The sequence below is a fragment of the Nomia melanderi genome, chromosome 7 (genome assembly GCF_051020985.1).
Source record: "Nomia melanderi isolate GNS246 chromosome 7, iyNomMela1, whole genome shotgun sequence".
Lineage (NCBI taxonomy): Eukaryota > Metazoa > Arthropoda > Insecta > Hymenoptera > Halictidae > Nomia > Nomia melanderi.
The window spans coordinates 9,095,394-9,121,269 of NC_135005.1; the positions used below are offsets into that span (position 1 = coordinate 9,095,394).

General features: G+C 38.6%; 2 protein-coding genes across 4 annotated transcripts in view; both read right to left on the minus strand.

Annotated features, from left to right (window-relative positions):
- Positions 1–25,876, minus strand: part of LOC116424171 (UPF0489 protein C5orf22 homolog) — a 749,516-nt gene that overhangs the window by 495,884 nt on the left and 227,756 nt on the right. The gene's annotated exons all lie outside the window — the stretch shown is intronic.
- The window catches only part of LOC116433095 (UPF0489 protein C5orf22 homolog), a 476,138-nt gene continuing 467,164 nt past the window's right edge, over positions 16,903–25,876 (minus strand). The window contains exon 2 of one of the 2 annotated variants that reach the window (XM_076369577.1): positions 16,903–17,004. In XM_076369577.1, the coding sequence (XP_076225692.1) occupies positions 16,988–17,004 (17 nt within the window). In that variant the 3' untranslated portion in view covers positions 16,903–16,987. The remainder of the gene's footprint in view (positions 17,005–25,876) is intronic. The other variant, XM_031990822.2, reaches the window with a different exon arrangement.

The window sequence follows — 25,876 nt, forward strand, 5'->3', positions numbered from 1 at the left end:
TTAAATGCATAAAGTGTATACGGTACGTAAGTTCAACGGATTTACTAGGTACAACTGCATCCTGGTACCGCCCAGTGCAACATTATGGCAGTCACGAACTTGCTACAAGCAACATTCGCTTAAATTACCTCTATCGTGTAACTGATATCGTTGCAACGAAATTTGTTTTTACGTTTTGCAAACTATAACCCAGAAAATCATTGAAAATGTAATTTCCGCTGTTGCTCAACATTATACAATATCCAAAAAATGAAGTAATTACTGTTTACGATAGAGTTAATTTCACGAAAGAGTTAATGACGATTTTCTGTTAATCGCAAAGGGAAGGAATAGAAAGGTTCCTGACGGCAACGGATTACGGGTTATCGGCAACGGATATCATAAATCTACATGTGCTCTCGATCGTTTATGGAATATTACAATGTTGCATGCAAATACTTCTACGCACGTCGTAAGTAAACTAATAATTTTTTTCAACGGAAGTAGAAAGATGAACATAGAATAACGAATAAAATAAGAAAATAATTGTCTACTTTGGAAGGCAACGATAGTAGATTCTGTATCAATCCAAGATGGATAATTTGAAATGCTCGCTAACAATATTTAATAACCGTCACAATATTTCATAATTGCATTTACAAAAATAACCGTGGAAACTATTAACTTGTTAATAAACAAATTTAAAATATTTTTATCTTTTTGTCATTCTTAAATTTGCTTCTCTTAATAGCAAGTATTTTTCGCAGAATGACCATGTTATGAATTAATATTAATTAAAACATTTATGAAAACTCTTACTCAAATAACGTAACTAATATTTATGTGTTTGTGAAATAAACAGAATCTCGAAGTGCAATATGGTTGTTGGAAAACGTCAGACGTGCACAACCAACGACAGTTGACGTGAAAAAATCTTATTTGTCCACGTGAAACCTTCAAATTGGCACTTCTTTTTACAAGCGTTATCACATACACAACAGCGGTGTAATTACTGTAACCGCCATGTTGTTCATGTCCTATATCAAATTGCACGGTATACGATGATATTAGAGTTTCCGGGTACTGTGAATCCTGTCAGATTCTGAAACGACGTCAAACCTGGTTCCCGATAAAATGTCGACACTGCCCCCTCATGAAATTCAATGACCTCTAATTACAATGATTCAATAAACGATTGCATCGCTAACAAGGACATTTTTCTGCGCTCACGCGTTCGAGCCATATAAAAATAACAACGACGACCTCGGACTTCTTCCAAATTACACTTACGTCGTGTAACTAACATCCTGTTATTAGTATTTTATATATTAATAAGTGTTATAGGGAAACATTATTACAATAAAATGAAAATGAATACTAATATTTGGTTGAACCTGATCAATAGTTTCGATGCTGCGTGTTTAACATATTCTGTTTTCATTTTAATAATTATTTTAATTTCAATTGTTAATAACGCATGTGTTCACACCGTGGGTCATATGCACGAAAAGAAATATTAGCTTTTACTGGAGATTCTGTAAGCAAACATCCTGTTACAGTATTTCATGAATTTCCCAGTAAGTACGATTCGTATGCATAACAGCTAAGATTTATTAAAAACATCAAGTACATACTATTGTAATGTCAAGTATACCACTCGTTTGTTATAAGATGTTCCACCGTTCAGTACTAATAACAATTATGCATCAGAAATCTAGCATTTGCTATTACTTATACTTAAACCCTATAAGCGTTTACTTTGTTCGTACATACGGCCCTACGAATCCAAATTCGATCTCGCACCATCGACCTAACCAAGACCTAACCAAGACCTCGAAAGCAACGAACGATGAAAGAATATCGAACAGAGTCTTGCATCTATAATAAAACAGTAATAACCATAAGCAACTTCAAACGCAAGAAGTATTCACCCAGTACACACCATCGCGTTATTATTATTTCAAAGTAATCGTTCCAATAACTTGTCTTTAACTCAATAAACCTAAGACAGGATAAAACGAATATATGCCCACGCGTATCATTCGCCTAAATTCGAATAGAAAAATGCTGGTGCATTTACCACGCATAAATTGTCATTATCGATAACCAGTCGCCGACAGGGGAGAAATCGAGGAGGCCGATGATAGCGTGTTTAGTGAAATCCAGTTCCAAACGATATTACCGGAGACGAAAAACAACTCGCGCGCATAATGTGCCGTACGTAATACGCCACATCTTCTTACCGGCGAAAACTGCGCTGCAACATCCAATTTCCGATGCAGAAGGCGTGCCGGTGCGACGCGCAAGAATTAAAGAATAATTTTCTCCCGTGTGTCGCAGTCAATTTGGAATAATGCTGACAAATTACGCCGGCGATGATTCCGAGCTTCGCGGCCTGTACCGGGAATCCTGAGTAATTCGTCGATACCGGTTGATCATGGTCGCTACCCGGTCGCATGCGCGCAACGGTGCAAGTAGGATCTTCGTGATCGCGCGACACTTTTCAAAGTCCGATGAAATCGGCCGTAATTGCATGTAGGAAGCAGGTGATCAGCAAAAAAAGGGGGACACCGAGCATCCAATTTACGCTCGCATCTGCCTAACGACAGCCGGCGTTGACGAAATGTAAATTGAGCCCGGAGGAACGCGATCGAGCTCCTTCCAAGGTTAGACGCGACAGATCTTGCGCTGCCATCGATCGTTTCGCCGCTTAAAAGAACCGAAACGCCTCGGTCTCGATCTTCCATTGGAAGAAACTGCCCACCGCCGACGACACGTCCTGGACTAATTACAGGGAGCGATGAACAAAAAATTGGGGAGGGCAGAGGCGATGAGACGGTGATAAGTGAAAAATTATCGAGGATCATACTTCGCCATTTTGATGTTCCAATTAGCGTTCCCTCGCGGCCGATTCGAGAAGCTAGCGCGGATGGTGAGAGCGTCGCGGAGCGATACCATCGATCCTTGCGTTCCAGGTTTAGAATCGTATCATTCACGTGTAATATAATTTACATGAAATTAGGGTCAATAAAAACTTTCACCCTCCGCGTGTTTGTGGGGCTTGCGAGAGGTATTAATGTTTGTTCTGCATTCTTGATCTGGTAATGATAGAATTGATGGTATGAATTGTGCAGCCAACGTAATAATGTGAATTGTGATAAAATTAGTATGATTTGTAATAAAGATAATTGTACAGTGTTCGTGTAAGTACGGTATATAATAGCATTTATTGTAATATCTTTGCAGTTTAATCTTCGCATATGTTTTTTAAATTTTAATATATATACATATATATGATGGACATTCTATATCTGTGAGTCGGTCTTATTTATACAATTATTTTAACTGTTTCGAAGGTAAAGTTAAATGAATGCTAACAACGAATTACAGTTGATTTCCCTACACGATGTAAAATCAGAATAAAAACATCTGTTCATCTGTTAAATCAAACGGATCGAATGCGTTGCAAAAAATACGTCTAACACGATCCGAAATATAATTTCCCCGATGAAATTTGAAATAGTACTAACAATGTCGCAACGCACTGGTATCGTCCGTCATTAACGCAATCATGTAGGAACCACGAGGAGCTGCGGTGCATTCACCTCGTTCGGAGCTAATTAAACCACTTAGCGGCTTACCATAAAATTCAGAAGAAAACCGTGTCGGTATTTATAAATTAATTCCCGGTCGCGGTCAGGAATTAACCGATACGGCCGCTGGTCTTAAGGTTCCGAATTTTATGTGTCGTAAAATATATTTTTAACATCCGCGGAAGTGTCGCGGATGCAACGGCGGTCGACGATATCGAGGCATCGCGACGAACTTGAGGAAATATGAAACTACCTTCGCCGGCCGCGTTCCATTGAATTAGCCACGAAATATGGTAATCATTCGAGAAAAAAAAATTTCTTTCGCGCATGTTTTTGTTCATAATGCATTCAGGGCGGCGACTTATCGGGTACTTACTTAAATACGTTCAAGCCAGTTATACAATTAAATTCTAAACTTCCTTGGTATCGCTCGATTTTTTTTAACTTAATGAGATCACGCAGTTAAAATGCAAACGTACGATTATTTGATGCTGTATCATTTAAATAATATTTGCGTGAGTTTACTTATTCACAATGATATAGAAATGTAATAGAAATAGATCAAATAAAGATTATTACATGCGATCACATGTAATCCTTATTTTCTATAATTTTACAATTTATTTTAATTCGGTAATTGCTGTTTATAGATTTTTACTAGTGAAATGTTATTGGAAATTTAAATATGCTCACAGATGTTTTTCAAAACTTAAGTCGGTTGTGATTTAACTATAAATTACTATCATTCATAAAACTTGATTTTATAATACTTCATTTGTATGAATTAAAGCTCAGTAAATTTTATTGATGGTTACAAGTACCACTTACAAAGTAATTGTGTCTCAAAATTAATTAAGTAAGTAGTTATACCAAGTTTCTTATTACCATTTATATATTTATACCCTTTACATTTTTGTATTAACACGTAATTTAATATACTACATTGAAAATAGTATTCTCTCCAGTATCTTAAATGTTCAGTACTCTGTGCACGTTCAATAAAATATTATCAAATAAATTATATATTTCATACATTTCGGAGATGTCTACTATTTATTTTATAGAGCCTTGCAAAATAAAATTTAAGGAAAACAATACTACCACTTAAAAGATACCTTTAACTTTTAAAAAGACTGGTAAACGTACGCTATTATGAAAACGAATTATAATATTTTATTCACATTTAATATATTCGTAAAATCAATATATAATTCATATACATCTTTTCCATCGCCTTTAATCCCCGGGTAATTCTAGATTTCTTACCCAAGAAATACCACCTACCGTGAGCTTTCTTTAGGCATAGATTTTCTGCGTCAAGGGTCTATCAGCGGACCGAATCTATTATTACGCCTGTCTTCGTTGTAATTAATTATGATTGCGGCGTGTGCATCAACTACCACATCGTTCTCAGGGTATTCCGCGTCGCCATCATGGCTTCTACGCATTCGTGTTCCCTTAATGATCAACGGTGAACATATGAACTTGTATCATTCACTGTAATACAGGGTGCCTCAGAAGATGGGGACAATGTTAACGAAATTAATTAGATAAAAAAAACGTTCATATAAACTTCTTATTCAAACTGCTTCATCGTGAAATTATAAACGTTCAAGCAGTTCTTATTGTTACACGGAATTATGGACACAAATAATTCTCGTTCATTGTTGTCGTTTATATAACTGGAAGAATAGCTGTGATACCTCTACCATAGATCCGTTATAGTACCGAAATAATTAATGAATAAAGTAGTTAATTAAATAAGAACTTATATCAATAACTACTGATTTATTACTCGAAGCTATCAGCTATCACCCGCGTGTCGTAACCGTAATTTACGTGACAGCGCAGATATAATTGAAGCATTCAGAAATTTCTTCGCTTCAACACGCTTCATCGTAATTTCTGATAACCTTAACCTCTTGGCACACAATGACGTCTAAGAAACGTCGTAAGGATATCAAGCTTAGTTTAACGGAAATCAATAAATTAATAAAAATCAATTGAAGTAAAAGTGAAAGAATATTTTGTTGTTATCAATGTTTCACCTTCCAAATAGCTGTACACAGAACAATCTATAGAAAACTTCTTTTCATGAATTATTAATAATAACGTAAATCTAGTTTCACCTTCGAAATAGCTCTACACAGAACAATCTATAGAAAACTTCTTTCCGTGAATTATTAATAATAATGTAAATCTAGTATGCATAGTTACGCAGGAAGTTGTACAAGCAAGAGGGTGAATGCGTTTGAAAATTCTAATCAACAATTAACGGCAAATCTAACATTGGATTCTGAAGGCTGCGCGATGACGAAATGCAGCCCTCCTCGAAGGTACAGGGTCGTCGAGTGTGTTCTCAAGTGGGTTCCTCGAATTAGTTCTCTCCGTCTTAGACGTGGTATACAGACGTTTCTCCTACGGGTATATAAGTATATACGACTGGCAACAATGGCGGATTCCGAGTGGCCCTTGAAACGGCTCTAATAATTTATATGCTTAAAGGGGCCTAGCTGCCTATGTGAAACATAGACGCCATGAAACAAGGGGTCTACGATGAGAAGAGCGAGTCGTGCTCAAGGGTGGCTTGGCTCTGAGATCCGTGGACGAGAACCCTTCAGCAAGGAGAATCGCTGCTGTTGCCGCTCCTGGGGTCCTGTCGTTTGTCGTCTGTCGTCCGACATCGACCGAACCAGCCAGTAAACCGTTTATGATGCATCCATTGCGTAATTCTCTTTGATATCTTACTGCGAAACAAAATTCTTGCGTTTACGTGGCACTTAACCAGTAGATATTCATTTTAATATTGTTCATCTATTGAGTATGTAAGGCATTCACATACATTGTATGGCAGCCGACGCGCCCGCGACCAGCGTGCATTTCATTTGTTTCAAACGAGACATTTCGCAGCCGTTCTGCGACGGTCAGTTTTTACGGGAACATCGTCCGGAATAAAACGTGTTATTCATAACTGTACGTTATTTAATTATGAAAGCCTATTCCAGACATTACAATTGGCGACGAGGATAAACAGTGAAATATTAGTGAATCAGTGAACAGAGTGGGACCGAGGATCGTGATTCAGATAGCTCAGAGAAATAACGCAGATCAAGAAATACCAAAACTGGCGACGACAATTGACTCGATCGAGTACACTAGGAATGAAAATTGGACAATGTGATTCGAGAAGTTGGAACAGTATGTTTTGGCAAACAATGTCCAAAACGAGAAAAAAGCATTTTTTCCTAACATTGATGGGTGGCGAGGGATATGCAATCCTGAGAAATTTGTGTGCCGCAGCGTTACTGTCGACGAAAACATTTGCTGAATTGTCGACGATAATGAAAAAACACGTGGAACCTACACCAAATGTGATTCTCGAGCGCTACAAATTTAAACAACATCGGCAACGGGACAACGAGAATATAAAAGTCTTCATAGAAGAATTGAAGAGAGTCTCAACGCATTGCAGTTTCGGGGAAAATCAGCGGAACAGCATGCGCGGCCGATTTGTGTGGGGACTCCAAGCAGAAGCATTGCAAAAACGTCTACTGCGCGAAAAAGACTTAACGTTCGACAAGGCGGCGGAGATGGCTACAGCATTCGAATCAGCGAGCCGAGGCGCAGCAGGTATTCACAACAACGGAATAGGCCGGAACGCGGACCAACCAGCCGTCAACTACATTTCCGACAACAAAAAGACGAAACCGGGCGGATCCCGATCATCATGGGATAATCGTAATAATAATCAAGGTAAGAAAAAATGTTTTCGTCGCGGTAAAGATAATCATGTTGCTTCAAATTGTAGATTTCACGATAATAAATGCAATGAATGTAATAAAATAGGGCATCTCGCGCAGGTTTGCAAAACGAAAAGGCTGGAAAACGGAAATATAGACGCGGAAAATTATAAGGGAAAAGGGCAAAAGCGCAACGCGAATAATCAACATTTTTTATCCGAGTGCTAAGATTTAAATGATAATTGGGATGAGGCTTTTGAATCGCGGAAGAATCGAGCGAGAATATTAACAATGTTAAGTTCGCTCGAGAAGAGTTAGAGCTGGGTCGTTGCGAGATTGAGCTGCTTAAACAGGTACGGAAGATGAGCACGTCCGAAGATTCACCGAAAAACGAGGTGAGCGATACTCCCCCCTTAGAATCAGCCACCGCAATGTCGGCGATGCGGCAAGGAACCAGTGTTGCGATGTTGGCAGAGCTCGTGAGTCATTTTGATGGGGACGACGCGATACTGTTCGGACAGTGGGGACGACAAATGCGACTGATGAGGAAATCGTATCAGCTGACGGAGAACGAAGTCAAGATACTTCTTTGCTCCCGACTAAAGGGGAAGGCGTTGGAATGGTTCAATTCTAGGCCGGAATACATCATAACGCCGGCAGACGCGCTGCTAGAGGAGATGCGCCGTATATTTAGTTCCCAACCGAATAAAACGCTGCACCGAAGAGAATTTGAAAAGCGGCGCTGGATAAGGAACGAGCGGTTCGGTGACTATTACCACGGACAAGCTAATACTGGCAAATCGGGTACCCATGGACGAGGAGGAACTCTTGGAAGGCCTAATCGAGGGAATTGCGGATCCGAACTTACAAAACCAGGCGAGAATACAGGGATTCACGTCAAAATTGGCCCTGTTTTCCGCGTTCCCCGATGGCGGGATGAAAGGATTCGGCGGCGCGACGACGCAACGGAGTGCAGCGAAGGAACGATGGACTACAGCAGCGACGGTACGTCGAGTTCTAGCGACGTGAAGCGTGGAATGCATCGTCAGGGAAGTGTTGTTACAACTGCGGCGGACGCAATCATTTCTTTTATGATTGCCCGCTGAAGAGCGGAGGGTTAAAATGTTTCGAGTGTCAGGAATTCGGACACGTGGCAGCGAACTGTCCGACAAAGAAAATTTCCAGAGGTCAATTAAGACAATTTTAGATGAATTTACCGGGAGAGAGATGACACCAGCTTTTATTCAGCTTCTTAAAGTTTCAGGACATCTCGCTCTCTTATTTAGATCTCTCGTTAAAAATTATGAACAATTATCGCGAGCTTTCCACAAAAAAGCCGTTTTAGATCATTTATTTAAATTGGTGAAATGGCCCGTAGGAAGAAGTTATGCTCCTCCCTGTCAGTTATGTCTCGAGTTATGCATTGCTGACTTAGATAAAGGGCAGCTGCATTCCCAACGAATGTTTGCATATTTAATGGCCCAATGGCTGCATGATGGGCAAGTAGAGACACCCAACGACATGACCAGTATCATATTTGTATCCTTCTTTACTCACGTAGCCGGAATAGGAATAAGCTTAGTAATCCTTATGTTTTCCGCTGCCGAATACTTGAAATGTGATTTTAAAACATTGAGGGATTACACATTAGATCAGTCCTCATCCCCTGTTTGGGACCTTCTTGCCACTTTCATTAAAGAATATGCTCCTATCACTGGGTATTTACCTGCCTTTATGTGGGCAAGACTTTTAGATGACGGATATTTCCACGATTACGCAGCGAAAGCTCACCCCTACCTAAGCGGTGTATTCGCGGAAATCATAGCTAGTTTTCAAGTAGGAGGGTCCATTGTAAATGCTGTTTGGTTTACGGAGAATCGAGTTCAAGCTGAAGCCGGTTTTAATATTGGAAAGGTAATACCTGGCCTTATGAGTCCAGCAATGGCTGCTCCTAAAACTCATCTTAATCAGCTAGTGAAGGTTAAGATGCAAGTCGAAGAAAGAAAATACAGACATTAGTGAAATGATTCCCTAAGTTTTCTTGCTAACCATGGACCTGAGATTAATCTCTGCGGAACAGACTACCGAGCTGCTCAGAAAACAAGATGAAGCTTTTGAGGTTTTAATTAAACAGCCTATCAAAATAGGAGCACCTATACCGAAAAAAATGAGAAAACTCGAAATTCTTTGAGTTATCGAATTCTTGTTCTTTACCACCTGAAATTAGAACATTTACATCAATGAAGTTAAATTTCATCAGATTTTATACATTTTATTTTTATGAACTGGTTCCCTCTGATTCCAACCCTCACGGCATCATCTTTTCGGTACTAAGTCAACTGATTCATCCCTCTGGTGATCATTCCACTATTCACTTTTATCTCGATGATATTCATTTTTCTTTTCCAAACGTGTTTTTTATAGCACCAATTGCACGAGCAGAGTACGATCGTTCCAAAACGTCAACTATACCCCAGTAGCCAGAACCCTTCCGACAACCACTAGGGCCGAGGATAGAGCAGCTATTGCGGCTCTATGTTTCGACCAGGCAAGAGAAAGAAAAGATACACTCACTTGGTAATAATAACAAAAATCTGAAGAATACTTTATTTCAATATAAATCGCTGACTCGCTAAAAAGAAAACGCGCCGCTCGCTCACTCGCTCAGGGTCACTCGCCAACTGTCTCGCGTTTCCCCTGTCCTCCGTCCTCGTTGTCTTTCCCTTTTCTTCCATCCCTTTTTACACCTAGTCACTCACTCACTCACTCACTCACTTATTCGTTACCCTTAGCCACGCAAAATTCCTAGGCACTCAACCCAGGTCACCCGAAAACGTCCACTCTGTCCCAAACGCTCTTCATTCACACCACGTTTTTCCAAACAGTTTTGCAGGCATACGTCCTCATCCGTTCAGTGATTTACAACATCCACTCTGACTCATTCTAATTTTCACTCATCTGGAAAAACTCTATACATTGAAGTGAAATAATTGTGATGAAGCTATTACAGAAAACAAATATTGAATTCGATTGTTTCAGACTTCTTTCACAGGCTACGAATATTAGAAATAACCTGAAGTTTTTGGGTTAAAATAATTCGAAATTTACACGTATATAGAATTTAAAATATTTAATGGACGGTCAAAATACTGAATTTAATCTACCGATAAACCAGTTTGCTTAGTTAAAACAAACGAAGTCATAGTAAATGTTGTGATAAATTAAATCTCGTGTGCACCAATGTAATTTGCATTTGCTGGACCGTAACAGTGACTCGAAATGCTTATTAATGAGCCACACAGCAAAATCTATTTTTAAAATTTTGTTTGGAACACAACAAAAACAAGAAATATTACCTACTACATAATCTCATATTTCTTTTCTAATTAACCAATTTCAATCATCTACATACAAAGAAAATAGACCGAACGTCAAGATTCGCGAGAAATTCTTGAAAAAAGAACGCTGCTGTTAAAAATTAAACACAATATTTCTGTTATATCTCAACCACTGAACAAATTAGTAGATTCAATTTCAAACGAAATAATTTTATTTCTTTCTAAATTATCAACACATTGTTTTATATTCCTCCAGCCCAGTTTTCAAACTACTGTCGAGTTTTTCTTATTTTTGTCTACCATAAGGCGGATCGATTAGCGTAAGCCATTGTTTGTGGATCACCAGGTTTACTCTTCGCGATGGGGGTTAAATTTTGAAGAGCATTAAAGATTCAAGGGAGAAATTCTACATAGGGTTGTTTAACGACAGGTTGAGCTTCAGTGCGGCATGGATTCCGAATTACACGGTCCAACGTTGTCGAAGTGAATTTCCGGCATTTTTACGATTGTCATGGCCCGAAAGCGGCAGCGCAGGCTAGGGTCGATAGGAATGTTTTATGCAAATCAAATTGTTTGTCGAGCCAGAGCGCGCGAGTTTCCTCGCCCGATGTATTCCAGTCATTAAAACGTCGATCCAATCTTCCACGCACACACAGTCGCGTTCGGTTGTCCGGCCGTGTACACTTCATGTTCCCATACACACGCGAACGATATTTTTATCGACCCCCGTCGTGATCGTTGCGTTCGTTAATTAATTAATATTACCTGGCTACGGTATTTATCCAATGAACTGTAAATACGCGGAAAATACTTTGAGCAAATGATGAAAAAACGCAACGATAATAAATTGAGTGATAAGGATTTTATGATTACTCCTGGATAAAGTAACGGAGACGTTTTGTAATTGATAACGGCCAAGAAACACATGTTACGTTTATTAACAATAAACAGTTTTTGCATATAGAATGCAATACTAAGTTTAACTTATAGATTAATGTATTAAATAAAATTCTTCAGTTGAAGTTCGTGAACTTTTCCATGTATTACATTCGAACAATTGTGTTGCTATTACTACCAAATTAGAAGGTTGATCAAATAAATATTGTATATTAATTCAGTGTACGTATATTACAAAATTTTCTCGAATGCAAACTTTGTGTAGCCGCAAAAATTTCATGTCACGAAACATTGATCAATGAAAATCATTGCACAGAACAAAAAGAAAGTATTCTTCAAACTATCTTCCACAACTTTCAATAGAAAGCAACACTGTTCATTCGTTTTTTATTGAATCAACATTTACCCACAATTAGCAACTGAAGATAGAAAACTAAACGCGTGACAAAAGAGTACACCCCAACAGCATTTTTGCAAACACTGTTATCATTACAATCTACAACTAACACAAGGTTTACCGGACGAGTCATTTTAACCCATTTCTGTCACTTGTACTGACTTCTATCTATACATTTCATAGCTTTATTAATAAGATCACTGTACATAATTATGTCGTTCTTAAATTGTTCTTTAAAGAAAACGTGTAATTTTGTTCATAGGTCAAATTGACTGGTATCACTAGAGATAGGCAGATAAAAATATCAGCAAACCTAGTATTAAATACACAGAAAAATGTCTCAACGTGAGCATGTTAACACGTTGACTGCCACAAAAACAGCGTTTTATGTATCACTCAATCCTTCTGTAGTAAAGATAAAGAGGAAGAAGTATTAGTTATTGAAAATCACAATTCTTCCGTTACACTATTATCTAGTTATCTACGCCATTCAACACTTTCACTCGACATCAGTTATCTTACAAGTTATAATTATTTTCTTATAATTTGGAAGCTCCGGTCACCGGTGACCACCGTGGCAGTCAACGTGTTAAACGATGGATCCTCCTATAAGTCGAATTCGTCCGTAGGTCTCCGATTTCTTCGATCGCAACGAAACAGGATCACCGCGACATAATTTTACCAAGAAATCGCGTGTGTCCGGCGGACCCGTAAAAGTACGAACGTGCGAGGGCACGGCCGAACAAAAACGCGGTAGCATTCATTAGAGGGGTCTCGTTATAGGGGTCCTTCTCCTCGGCCCTCGTCTTGCGCGCTCGTAACTCGAATTTTTGCGCGCGGGACAAATTACGTCAGGGCCCGTCCGAGCCACGTGCATCGTCGCTCGAATTCACTCGGTGCCAACCGCCCATGAATCTTCGCGTATGCACATTAAGCTCATAAACTGTCATTAAGCGATCGCGATCTGAGCGGACGTACACATGGTGACTCGCAAGAAACCGCTGATCGGTCTGTCGTAATTAGAAAGCAACGGCCGCGGAAATGTCTCCTGAAGAAATGCAACCGCAAAAGAAGATACTTAGTGTACGGGCAGACTGTACTTCTATGATGAAATGGAACGAACGTGGAAGTCCGTTCGTGTTTACTTGATTAACGGATTCACGTTGGAACGTGTTTTTCTGTGATTCATCGTGAATTGTAATAATGGGTCGTATGCATGAGAGGTACTAACTTTGACTCATGCATGTACTAGGGATTTTGTAGGAACGTATTCGGTTTTGTGCGCGTATAAAGTGAAATGTTTACTGGAAACAGTAATTAGTCATTTCAAGTACACAGACTTGCCTTAATTTCTGGTAATTTTCTGTATTTACTACAGGCTTTCTAGAATTTATTGCCATTACTGTTACTACAGTAAAAGATCATATATAAGAAATCTAGTATTTACTTTTATTTATACTTAATACTTATGAGCATTTACTTTGTTTTATGCATATACGACCCAATAAGAAAGCAATGTTTGCAAGAATAATGTGCATTCTTTTGTAACATGTTTAATTTTCAGACTTCACTTGCTAATTTTGGGTGAATTTTGACAGATAAATTAATGAATAAAAACAAATAAATAAAAAGTATCACAAATTTAAGAAAGGTTTGATTATTATTTTCTGGTTTCGGAAGGCGTGAAATTTTATTTGTGCTGTTGCTCGACGAACGAATTAAAATGATTATTGTTACATTATTCCTGAATTAATCATTAACCTCGATTCAAACTGGCGAAATGAGAGCCACTGGAGCAACGTGCAACGACCCATTGGTGAACGCGACGAAAACATCGAGTTTCCAGCGAGTGAATTAACAACCGGATGGCGCTAGTTCGTTCAAAATATTGCGAAGGCGCCCTTCCTCTGCCCTTCGACCTCCTGCGAATCATTTTTTTATCACACCGTGAATCATTTATCTTAATAAACGGGTGTCATGATGCACGTATTACTGGTAAAACAAGCTCTAGTGGATCTATTCCTTGGAAATGTCTTACGAAACGCGGTGAGAGAACGATAACGCCATTCGCGCGTTATGGTTCAATCGCTATTGAAGATTTGCGACAATAAAAATAAACAAATAAACTTTGCAAAATGTGTGGATTCCATCTTCGTTCGTTTTATAGAAAATTCAATAGTAACTGTAATAATTATACTGCGAATTTTATTCTTTTATAGGAAATTTCAAAGTACAAAATCGCGAAGAATGCACATAACACAAAAGAATGTGTCTAATTGCCTTATTGAAATCTTTCAATATAATCATCTTCACGTATAATTAACCTTTAGATTAAAACTCATTTCATTTTGAAATTCATATCTCTAACCAATCATTACAGCACAACAAATGCATTCCATTCTTAACTTAAACAGAAATAACTGTCATAATAAATACCTAAGCTTGTTACTTTCCGTATAAATGAATGAATAAAGAACAAGCAACTGCCATAGTAATCTAATCGCACTATTGCATTACCGTAAGCGAAAACAAAATTCTCGTTTGACAAATGTGAGTAATTTATTATCTAAACACAATTGGATGAAAATCACAAGTACCCGACGCAAAGAGTTTCCATAGAAGAATATCATTTTCCAGTATCCAAACTGAATCTAAGTTAATTTTCTCGAGGTTCCATTATTTCCAGAGGATCGTATGAGCCACCGATCTTTCCCGCGCAGTGGCAGGTTCTCCTTCGTTCTTCAGCTTCATCAAATCCGAGTACACAGTATTCATGCTGCCGGGCGTGTGGAAGAGAATTTAATTCGAGCCGTAGTCCGGGGGTTTATATAAGCAAACAGACAATGGTTGTTATTGTTTGAGCGGGATGAAAAGGACGGACGGGACAGCTGTGAACGTGAAAAAACGTGCTTCACGGAGGAGCTGGCTGCATATGCATTCGCATGCACAGGCGCTGCGCTGGTAACGCGCGGATGTGCGTAGGACCCGCATCGGCCGAGATGTGCCAGCACAATGACAGCTTTCACGGGGACCGACGTCTGCTAATGCGATGGAAGCGTCAGCTCCGAGGGCCATCTTAGACCTCGCTTTGCTAGTTAGAACTGATGTTTTACTTAGGTTGCAAGTAAGATTGCAATCAACACTCGACGTTATTCTTTCGCTGCAGCGCAGTCGTGCTCTTCCGGTTCACTTTAAAATTATGTGACATGTTTATCATGGATACGCGGAGTGTCTATGTGAAACATGACCTACTCGAGGAAGTTTGTAGATAGTCGAAGTGTCAACTGCACAGTGACTTATCAATCCGCTGGAGTGCATGCTATAAATATTTATAAATAATTGCGTTATGCACGGTGTGCTTATCTTTAATTATTTATTATATGTATACATGAACGTTTGTTATTATGATATATTTACAATTGATGTGATTTTTCGGTTATATTTATTGCAAATTTAAGTATGTGGGATTAATTGTTTTATTGTGTTAAAGCATTGAAGTGAAGCCACATACAATATTGATATGAGATTTTTACAAAATTTTAAATATAGAAAATATGATAATGTTATATGGTACATATAAGTAATAAGATTTATTATTATGCATGTTGAAAATATGTCATAAATCCCGTTTGCCAGTATTTACAATGTATAATTACAATAAATATATTACGTGATCTTTTATATTTACAATTATTCTTTACTATCTATAATATAATCCACATCGCCTCATATGTACTGCACTTTTCATTTTCAATTAAACCAGGTTTTTAATACAGAAAATAAACATTCGTTTCATTACGCTCTTTACAATTCAATTCCCAATGGTCTGTAATAACGATAAACAAATATTGAATAAACAAAACCTTCAAAAACCTGAATATGCATACACTGTGTCCAGCAATAACGACAAACAAATATCGAATAAGCAAAACCTTCAAAAGCCTGAATATGCATACACTTTGTCCAGCAATAAGGATAAACAAATATCAAACAAGCAATGTCTTTAACAACAAGGATCTGCATAAAAATTTGGTAATAACGATGAGAACATATTGATCAAGCAACGATTAAATAAAAAGTAAAAAATCCAACGTTGTTAACATCACTGTAAAAGTTTCCTCCTTATATTTCACACGGCCAATCTATCACGTTCTTCAGCGCACTGTTACTACATTAGCGAAGTAAGGGTTGGCAAATTCTTCCCTTCGAATTGAAATTTCAGCCGAGCGTGCCAAAGCGTAAAATGTTTTCGGAAAAAAACATATTACGCTGCGTTCGATTAATAAATATGATATATCGCCGACGCGACTTCGAGCATTAACGATGAATCGCTCATCCGTATTTATCGCGGAGACCAGTGATGCCTTGAATTTCAATAAGCCTCGTTGCGAGTTACGTCGTGGAAACAATATGAAACGGTATTATTATTCGTTACCGATTTTCCTGCTTTCGCCGAGCAGCGACGCGGCGCGGACGTGTCGATTTTCATCTCGCCGCACGCAATCCACGCGTGATACCCTTCGAAACAAGGATTCGCAAGGGTGACTTGGGGGTAACGTACTTTGATACGCACAAATATTGCGAACAATTTTTAGGAGAATGTATGATTAATTATGCAGTTGATCGCAGGTGATACGAGTTTTTTCTGCATTATGCCTTCAGCATGTAATATACGTGAAAAATCTGTTCATCAATAAAGCTGAATATACTGTAGATATTTATTTAGTGATTTATAGTGTTGTTTCATGAGTGTTACAAAATACTATGTAAATACAACACAGTAGAATAAAGTTTGTATATTTCTTGTGAGTTAGAACTATCTTTTCATAAGTCGAAAATTTATTTAAAGAATTCAACGAAAGATTATACTTGAATTTTTTATGTACATAGTTTTATAGGTATATTCTTAATATACTTTTTACTATATAAAAATTATTTTTTATTTTGAATATTTTTATTCTTTCTTTGCATTTCTATTTTCTTTTTATTATTGCAATTATATTATTTAATCCTTCTTGTCCTCGTTTACTTCTTCCTTTGACACTAAACTGTCGTTTCCCCTGTAAAACGATAATAAGATGAATAAATTAAAAGGAACTAAGTAACGGAAAAATTTCGTACGCAAAATGTCGTTCGAAGAACAAGTGACTTCCTTGTTTTCGTGACAGAGTAAACACTGCTTATATTATAAAAGGTATCAAGCGTAATTTCGACGACGCATTTCACAGGAATCTTTTTCAGCCAAAAAGTATTTCCCGCATGCTAAGGAACAACCAGTACTTTGCTAGAGCATATTTCGAGCCGGTAATCGAAGGGGCTAATGAAAACAGGAAGAATCGGAGAGGCGCTGCAACGCAAATGATATTTTAACACTGGCGATCTCTGGCTCGTTATTAAATCAGAACGAAAGACTCCTCTCGTTGCTCGCACGAAATACCGGTTCCCGAGATTACCTCGGGCGAAAACATTCCCCGATACTTTCGACGTTTCTGCGGAGTCGAAATTTTTAACGGTAACAGCAACTATATTCATGCAGGACGAAGGTATTCTATAGTAAGTTATACTGCACCGGGCCTCGAAAATTTATTTGCCTCGCGAGTGAAACGATTCGATAACGTGGACGTCGGTAATTAGTTTTAAAAACAGCTCAGCATTTTTTCTAGCAATCTGCAGAAGCATAGTCTACGAATGAATGAATGTAAAGATATGGTGCTTAAATTAATTATAACTGGTTAATTGTACATTACATATTGAACATAATACGAATTTTATAACGAAATTTGTTTTCCGAGGAAAAATAACACGAAATTAAAATGGCGACGTTTATAATGTAATTATAGTAATTAGTAGTTTAGTTTAGAATTAATTTAGAATAGTAGCTAAATATTGTGTTTGTAGAAAAATAAGGCTAAATTTCAGTATGAAATTAATATTTACATTTATGAATCAATATTGTTATTTTCAGATACATTAGTATAATAGACATTAGCGTTAGATTTTCGTATTTGTATAGAATGAACGAAAAGTCACTGTTTATTTTACATTTTTATACCCGGTGAAGTAATACGAGTATTGGAATTAACTACGTGCTCGTTTATTGCGACACGTATCAGCATTACTTATGCCATTTTTTAGATTACCCGTTCCTGCAGAATTTCATAGAAATTGTCGGTGTACTGGTCATTAAAGAAAGAGTTAAAATTGCCATGAGATATAAGGTGTGGCAATCTGGCGTATAAGTACACCGATGATCGAGACGTCAACGTCGCAAGTATATCATTTTGAGAACAAAAATAATCAACAACTGTTGCAAAAAGTTAATAACGATTGCTAGTGTATCGGGTATTAAAAAGTCTCGTGCATTTTTGACGTTAAGGCTTGAAGAAAATATAAATCACGTGTAAAGTATACCTGTTCATATAAAAATTGTGTATAAATAATTTTGGGGGTCCTGTCGAGTTGTAGCTCCAAAGAAAATAATGACGACCAATAATCTACTGACTGAAAGAAAGAGTGCAGTGTTACCTTACGAATTACGTAAAATGCATGTAAATTGTTGATTCAACACTTTATACGTTTATTCACGTCTATACAGTAATCAGTTTAATTTATTTGTTTTCAATATCATTAGATATAATTCAGCAATAAATTATAATTAACAAATAATTGAAATCGTACTCGTAGGTAACAATTAATTTTACTATCTTAAATAGTTTATTTACTTTTCATAATTAAATCTTTAAATAACATAACTTTTTATTCAAAATGCTTACCGATTTCAGATTGGCGAAGCAGAAATAATTAAATTCATTTTTCTAGACTGTTGTCTGTAATTCACTATACCAATTTACTTATTACACTTCTAATGAACAGTAAAAAAATGAATTGTTACATTAGAAAAACGAAAATTCCTGATTACACAAACAGAACATTTTAGGAAAACAAAATATACAACTGGTTTTAACAAAGTACACAATGAATCACCTCTAATCTCCTTACATAAATATCTTTCTAAGATAATCATAATTCTTCAATACACGAATGTCAATTAAAAAATAAAGACTGACTGGCGAGGACAAAAAGCAGTATCGCATCAAAATCCACCAACAAAGAATTACGCTTCCACGATTAATTACGTAATTCCTGACATAATCATCATAATTCCACCATAATATCGCACTTTTCCAAATGATTAAAACCATCGCCGCGAGACACGCGTATGTACCTACCTACCTACCCACCAATTTCCATCGTGGCGTCGTCCGCGCCGAAACGAAGAACGTTAATCAATCGGCAACATCATTGTTCCCCGCTCAGAGCGCGCCGCACCAATGGGTTCACGGGCACGCTCGTGGTACATACAAATTACCGAAACGCATCCGTGAGATGAACACACGCGATCCGAGATTATTCACCGATATTACCATTTGACTGTCGGATCCCGGATAAACGCTCGATTGATTTAGTGGCGGGACTAAAGCGATCGTGTAGCAGGGCCGTAGGAAAAAAACACGGGAACGGGGGCAAGAGAAAGGACCGCGATAGGGGAAAAACCGAGGGAAAAAAGAGGAGCACGCGCGAGGGGTTGCAGGGGCCGCGGATGAGACGAGTAGAAGGTAGCTCGTGAAATCTGCATATCACGGTCGCGAGAGTTCCATGGATTAAAAAGTACGGCGCTCGCGTTTTTTTTCCCCCGGCTGGTGCGCTTTTTGCGCTACCGTTATTATTTTCAATCTCTCCGGCTATCAAGGGCGCGTACGTATACGCGGCGCACACCCCCTTTCTCACTGTACAAAAGGGGTGGCTTTCTCCTCCTTCCGTCGCCGGTGAGGGAAGAAGGAATAGAGACAGCGAGAGGTGGAGGCCCGTATTACAGGAGGGACTTTTTTTTCCCTCTTGCCCGCTGTTGTGCCACAAACCCCCTTCCCGCGGTACCCCTTAGCAAAAATTTTTCCCCGATTCTATCTCGCGACGACCGCGTGACGGGATTGTCGAAATGGCCCTGTGTATTGTTCCGTATCTCGTTGGAACGGGACAGACGAGGGCGCCGGCTGCTGTGCACTACTGTCCTGCCCCGACATGTGGCGAATGAAAGGAGCCGGGCAACGGCGACGACCGAGAGACGATTTTTAAAGCGGCCCGCTTTGTTTTCGGGCTCGCGCGACCTTCCAATATCGGATTGTAGTATTAAAAGTATGCTCTGGAAATGATGGCGTGACGTAGGCAGCCGGCCCACAATTGAAGGGTCCCGGCGCGCGACGAAGGATTTTGTTTTTTTTTTTCGAGCGGACCGGGACGCGAGAAATTGCAACCCCTTCTTTTACAGACGCACGATTCCAACCAGAATCGCGAGCTGAACCGTGTGCACAGTAAATTGCGTCCGTTTCGATTGGTGTTTGATGCCGGCTAAGGGATCCCGGCCCGTGTGCGCTCGACGCATTGAGTACCGAGATTCGGTTATTTTGAATAACGCTCTTTAACCTTTGCCTGCCGAGTATTCCGCGTGTTCGGGGCGCCCTTTGAACGTTGCCGCGCTTATTGTGTAATTATGTAATCCCCGGTTGGGATGTGATTTGTTGTTTCACGTGTGTTCGCGATGTTCGTAGTTCGTAGGAATGATCAGATGAGAATGGGCAAATGACTAACACCTATCAATTTCAGTTTCAGCTGTTGAGTATTCGAAATTATTATGCAAAATAAGCTGTTCTTTATGTTCTATTAATTACAAAATCTCAAATTTCAGTTCATTGGAGTATATTTCTTCTTAGCTTACTAGAATTTCGTGCTTTCAGAAGAATTTTGATAAAAGACAAACACGAACGAACGATAGCTTCCAAAGTTTCTGTGTCTATTTCTACTCTGACAAATGGACACTACATTATCTTGACATTGACATTAAAATTACGAACAAAACAAATTCCTTCGTAACCTCCATACCATAAACATGCATTATAATTCAACATTAACCTTCATCTTCCTCTTAAAAAAAATCACATCAACAATTACTCTCGGGATGAAAAGAATCCTATGGGCTTGGTGATGTTCAACTCGAGCTATTTGCATCTACGATTACTCATAACTTGACATCTTTGTTCCACCGACAACTGGTTATTTATAAACGCTATTTCCACAATGGTAGTGTCTTAATTACATTCCACCACGCAGTGCATAAATTGTCATCGTCTCAACTATTTTCGAGACTTAACGGGAAAGCGATTAAAGGATCGAAGTCAAGGAGACCGGGTGGCGCGGCGCAACGCGAAAAGAAGTCTTCCGGCGAGCGTTCGCCGTTACATTCAGACAAAAGCATAGATGATTTGATTCCAACTGAGAATATTTATCGACAGAGGATTTCGTAATATTTCAGCTGCAGGTGCACGCAGATAATAAGCCGGGGTGGAGGATCTCTCACGCCTCGGACGAGGATTTTTTTCACGCTTTTGCCCCTGACCGACAATCAGAACTTTCTCCCGATGCAAAGTGCAGATTATCGCGAATAAGCCGATGCTATGTTTTTTTCCCTTCTTAAACCGGCGATTCCGCGTCGATTGCACGGCTGTTTACTCCGTATTCAACCTGTGTGATACGAACGGAGGCGAAACGCCCGGATCACGCGAAGATCGACCTTACATGTTTCGTAGTTTCATATCATACACGCCGCTCCGTTAATGGGTCCTCTCTCCCGGCACAAAGCAATTGTAATGCCTTAGCGAATTTCAAAACTGCGATCCAACAGCACGTGCGTTCCGACTGGATATCCACGGAAAACGCACGTTCACGCTAATATGAATTCTCCACGATTTAATCTATAAAAAGCGCGACTGAAAATAAGTTTCACTGTACTGCGGATGGGTTTTAACCGACCTGTAAATCACGCGAAATCCTCATTAACCAGAGCTCAACGTTTATCAAAACTTAACTTCTGCATATTAGAGATATTATTCTTATAAATATTGTAACAACAGATTTCCTCTTCGTATACTAATGTTCAAGTGCAACCACTTGTTTGTTAAATTATTTCGTATATATAACACTTTTAAGATATCAATAATTGCGGAAGAAGAAAATTCGCATTTACCATTTTGATGGATAGTAGTTTCAGTGTTAATTAACACTGTCACGGCGGGCGATATAACGATTAATTTCTAAATTATATAATTTCCAAAATAATTTTTATAATGAAATATAGTAAAGCCGCGTTGCCCGTCACGAAAGTGTTCCACGTTACGCGCGAAATATTAAAATCTAGTTCCTGTATTTCATCGTCGGTTTAGAAGAGTAATTCAACCTTTACGTTGTAAATGGATAATAAATCGAAGTTGTAACGAACGCTTCGGAAAAGCGCGAACGTTCGATATTTTGACGAAAGTTTCGTGCAGACTGTTTCCCGGGGAATGATGTCTCTTTCAAAAATTTGGCAAACAAGGGCCGTGCATATTTAACGCGGCCGCCGACGGGGTTGCCGACCGCTTGCAACTTTTAGGCAGATTGTACCGGGCTAAATAGGCGTATTCGACAGCGGCGTGTACACACACGCGTCATCCGCCGGGCGACATACATACGCGTACGCATCCGGTATTGTCGAGAGAGTCGAGCAATAATACATCATTTATATTAATTGCGCCCCGCGGTACGTCGCGTCTCTGCATAAATGATATCGTTGTGTTTATACAGACGCGCCGCCGGTCTATCCAACTAGCGCGCGCTTCTCTTCATAAATTCTAATTAAGTTCGCGTGATCGACTAGCGAAATTACGCCGCGAGTCGCTTTCAAGCCTGTGCACGTTCCACCTTTTTGTTTAGAAAATTTAGGGGACAGCGTTCGTTCGCGCGATAATATTCAATAAAGCTTATTTTATGCGAAATTGAAATGTTTTCCGCCGTTTTAAGGTTAGTTTCATTATTACTGACATATTCGTCTATGTGAAATGGACAAATATATAAAATGTCCGCTTCTGAATAATGAGAATGAAAGAACGCAGGGAATGAGATACCTAATGTGTTTCCTAAATCAATTTCTGGTCATCTATTTCGGTGAACAGTACACTAGAGATTCAATTTCAACGAATTTGAATTCGTTCTGTAGTTTCTGATGCTGTTTGATTAATTTTCTGGATGGGAGAACGGATAGAAATAAATCAGTAGTTCGTGTTTTAACGGAGGTAAATTTGTAAATATTTTCTGTGGAATTTTTAACTTAGGAATTTATACGCTGTCGACGGGAAACGATACATATCATAGCTTTTATATTTTTATGAATATTTATTTAGCAATTAATATGCTACATTGGACTGAATTGTGTAATTGTTTAATCATTTCGTTTTTAATCATTACGATTTTGTTATATTTTTCGCGCCATACGTTCCCTTTATTTTCTAGAATAAATAATTCAGCAGCTGTTATAATATAACATTGTTTCCAAAAAAGCAATAAAATAAGAACTTTAATATTAATGGATAAAATTTATTATGACTTCCCAAATAAATGTTTCGTTGCTCTTGTTCTAGCAACGTTATTTCATGTTTATTACTTCTTTCATTACTCCTTATAACTTTAAATTAAAAAACGTTGAATTCAAATATTATATACAAATATTATATTTTCACCAAACAAGTTAACAAAATTTTCATTTTTAAATCCTTGTTACATGAATATTGTACACACATATGGTCAGATAGACGTATAGATACATAAAGGTACGAAAACATCAATTTCTCCGACTGCATTCTTCGCTGCGTGGAAGGCAGTGAAATTCCGAGTATCAAAGAATTCTCGCGAGCTTTTTCGAATACTGATTAAAATTTAAACTCCTCCTAACAGCGAATGATCAGAAGGTAGACAGAAAATTACACTGAAAGACAGCAAGGTAGTAGACATGCCAGCACCAGGTCATGTTCCAAGGCCTGACAGTTTGCGTGCAGGAATACTTCGAAACGATCTTCGAAAGTTGCGTGCGAAGAAGATTACTTAGAAATGCAGTTTCAGATACATCGGTGTGATTAAGGATTCTGGCTGCAATTTTGTTGGGATACTCCGTAAGTGGCTCGCTGGGTAGATTCGATGCTCGTTTTTGGTGGAAATTATACAACAGCCATATAACGCATGCGATTCTTCAATTCAGCGTTTTGAAGGAAAGAGTTCGCGGTGATGTAACGGAACGAAAATTATGTTATTTGTGTTTTTTGGCATGTAAAGCAGTAACACGTCCATTATCCTTTTTGAAGAAACGTTCTGTTGCTGGAAAGATGTCCCCTAATATTGTTATCGGAAGTTACTTATTTATAAATGTTATAAATAAATATTTGAAGCAGAATTATTAGTTTCAGTTGAAGTGTTAGAAGTATTCAGTAACCATGAATATCTGAAACGCATTGAAATAAAGATCTTCCAAAAGAATTAGTCGAATTTCCGGATACATTGTAATTTAATTTAATTAACTTATTAAAAGATTAGGTGCATTCTCTTTTGAAATAGACAGCTTTTACGCGAATGACCTTAGAGATGAATTGTTATACAGAATTTAGTCGATACAAAACTAATATAATAAATCTTTTCGGGAACACTAAAGAAACCAACTAAATTTAAGGCACAAAAATATTTGTATAATATTGTGGTGAAGATAAAAATGCAGCAAAGAAGTAGTACGTAGAAAAATGTTTTATTTGTGAGTTGCGCGACGTTTAGATTTCCATTCTCAATCGTCCAGCGTGGACCCGTCCTTTTATGCGCTTTTTGGGTTCCACGCTGGAGACAATTGACGATCGATGAATGGTCGATTTTTGTCATGATCCGCGCTGCTGCGCCACGCTCATAGCTGGCTACGCAGCCGCCACAATATGTATGTAATACATATTGATGTTTATTTCAAAAAAAGGATATCTCTAAGAAATGTAATTACTTCCTTTATTATTACCATTTGACAAGCCACAGCGTGAAGAGTTACCAACCAAAAATAAATAAGAACCGAAACATGTTTACCGGAAAATTCCGTAGATAAATTTAATCGAATAAAAACGGAAACTCGTATACCATGCATCCACGTTGAAAACAGGAATGTCTAAAAATCCCGCGAATGTTCCTTTTGCGCGGAAGAGTTATAAAGGTTGCCGCGCATACTGGCACCGTCGTAATTTCGATTTCACACGTTGCATCACATCGCTCTGCCAAAATAGACTACTTTTGCTAGATCGCGCGGCACATTGCCGGCTGGTTGGGTTCACTCTTCCGCGATTTCCGATATGGTCTATAATTATCGTAATGCAACCCAGCCGCGGAACGTCTTCGAAAACCCGGTTCGCAAACCGGCACGCCGGTATGGCGTCGCTTCCGTGCAAAAATGTCAACCCGAATCAAGACAGAGGCATGAAAGTGCAGGCGCACTGGAAGTTCGCAATTTAGTCATTACAGTTCTCGATGCCTTCAGCTTGATGTATAGCTTCCCTTCCACCTATGCAGGTTCTAATAGGCCCCTCCTATCAGAGATCGCCTTATCAACTTTTATATCAGCTTTAATAAAGTCGAAGTTGATTAGTTTCAATGATAAACCGATTGAGCCCGATCAGCTCTCGATTTTCCTGTCCCAACCATTAAACCTGTCCGGCTGGCTCGGTGATTAAAGCGGGAGCCCATTTTATGCGACTGGCGACTCTGATGACACGTATAGTGGCGGGATGTCACTGGTAACTAGTAGTTAAGCAAATGGGACGTTCCGAGGAATGAACGGAGTAAAAAGAATGGAGGGAGGAAATCGAAATAAGAGTCTGAACTTTGTTGTAGATTGCAGCCTTTTATTAGTTGGCATTGCGCCGTGCAAGTAGGCATTGTATAATTACACGTTGTCTCCGCGTTGCCTTATGGGGTACCGTCTACAATTGGGTACTCGCGAAGCAGATGCCGCGGATGCGTGTTTTACGAAAGTATAGAGGACAGTTG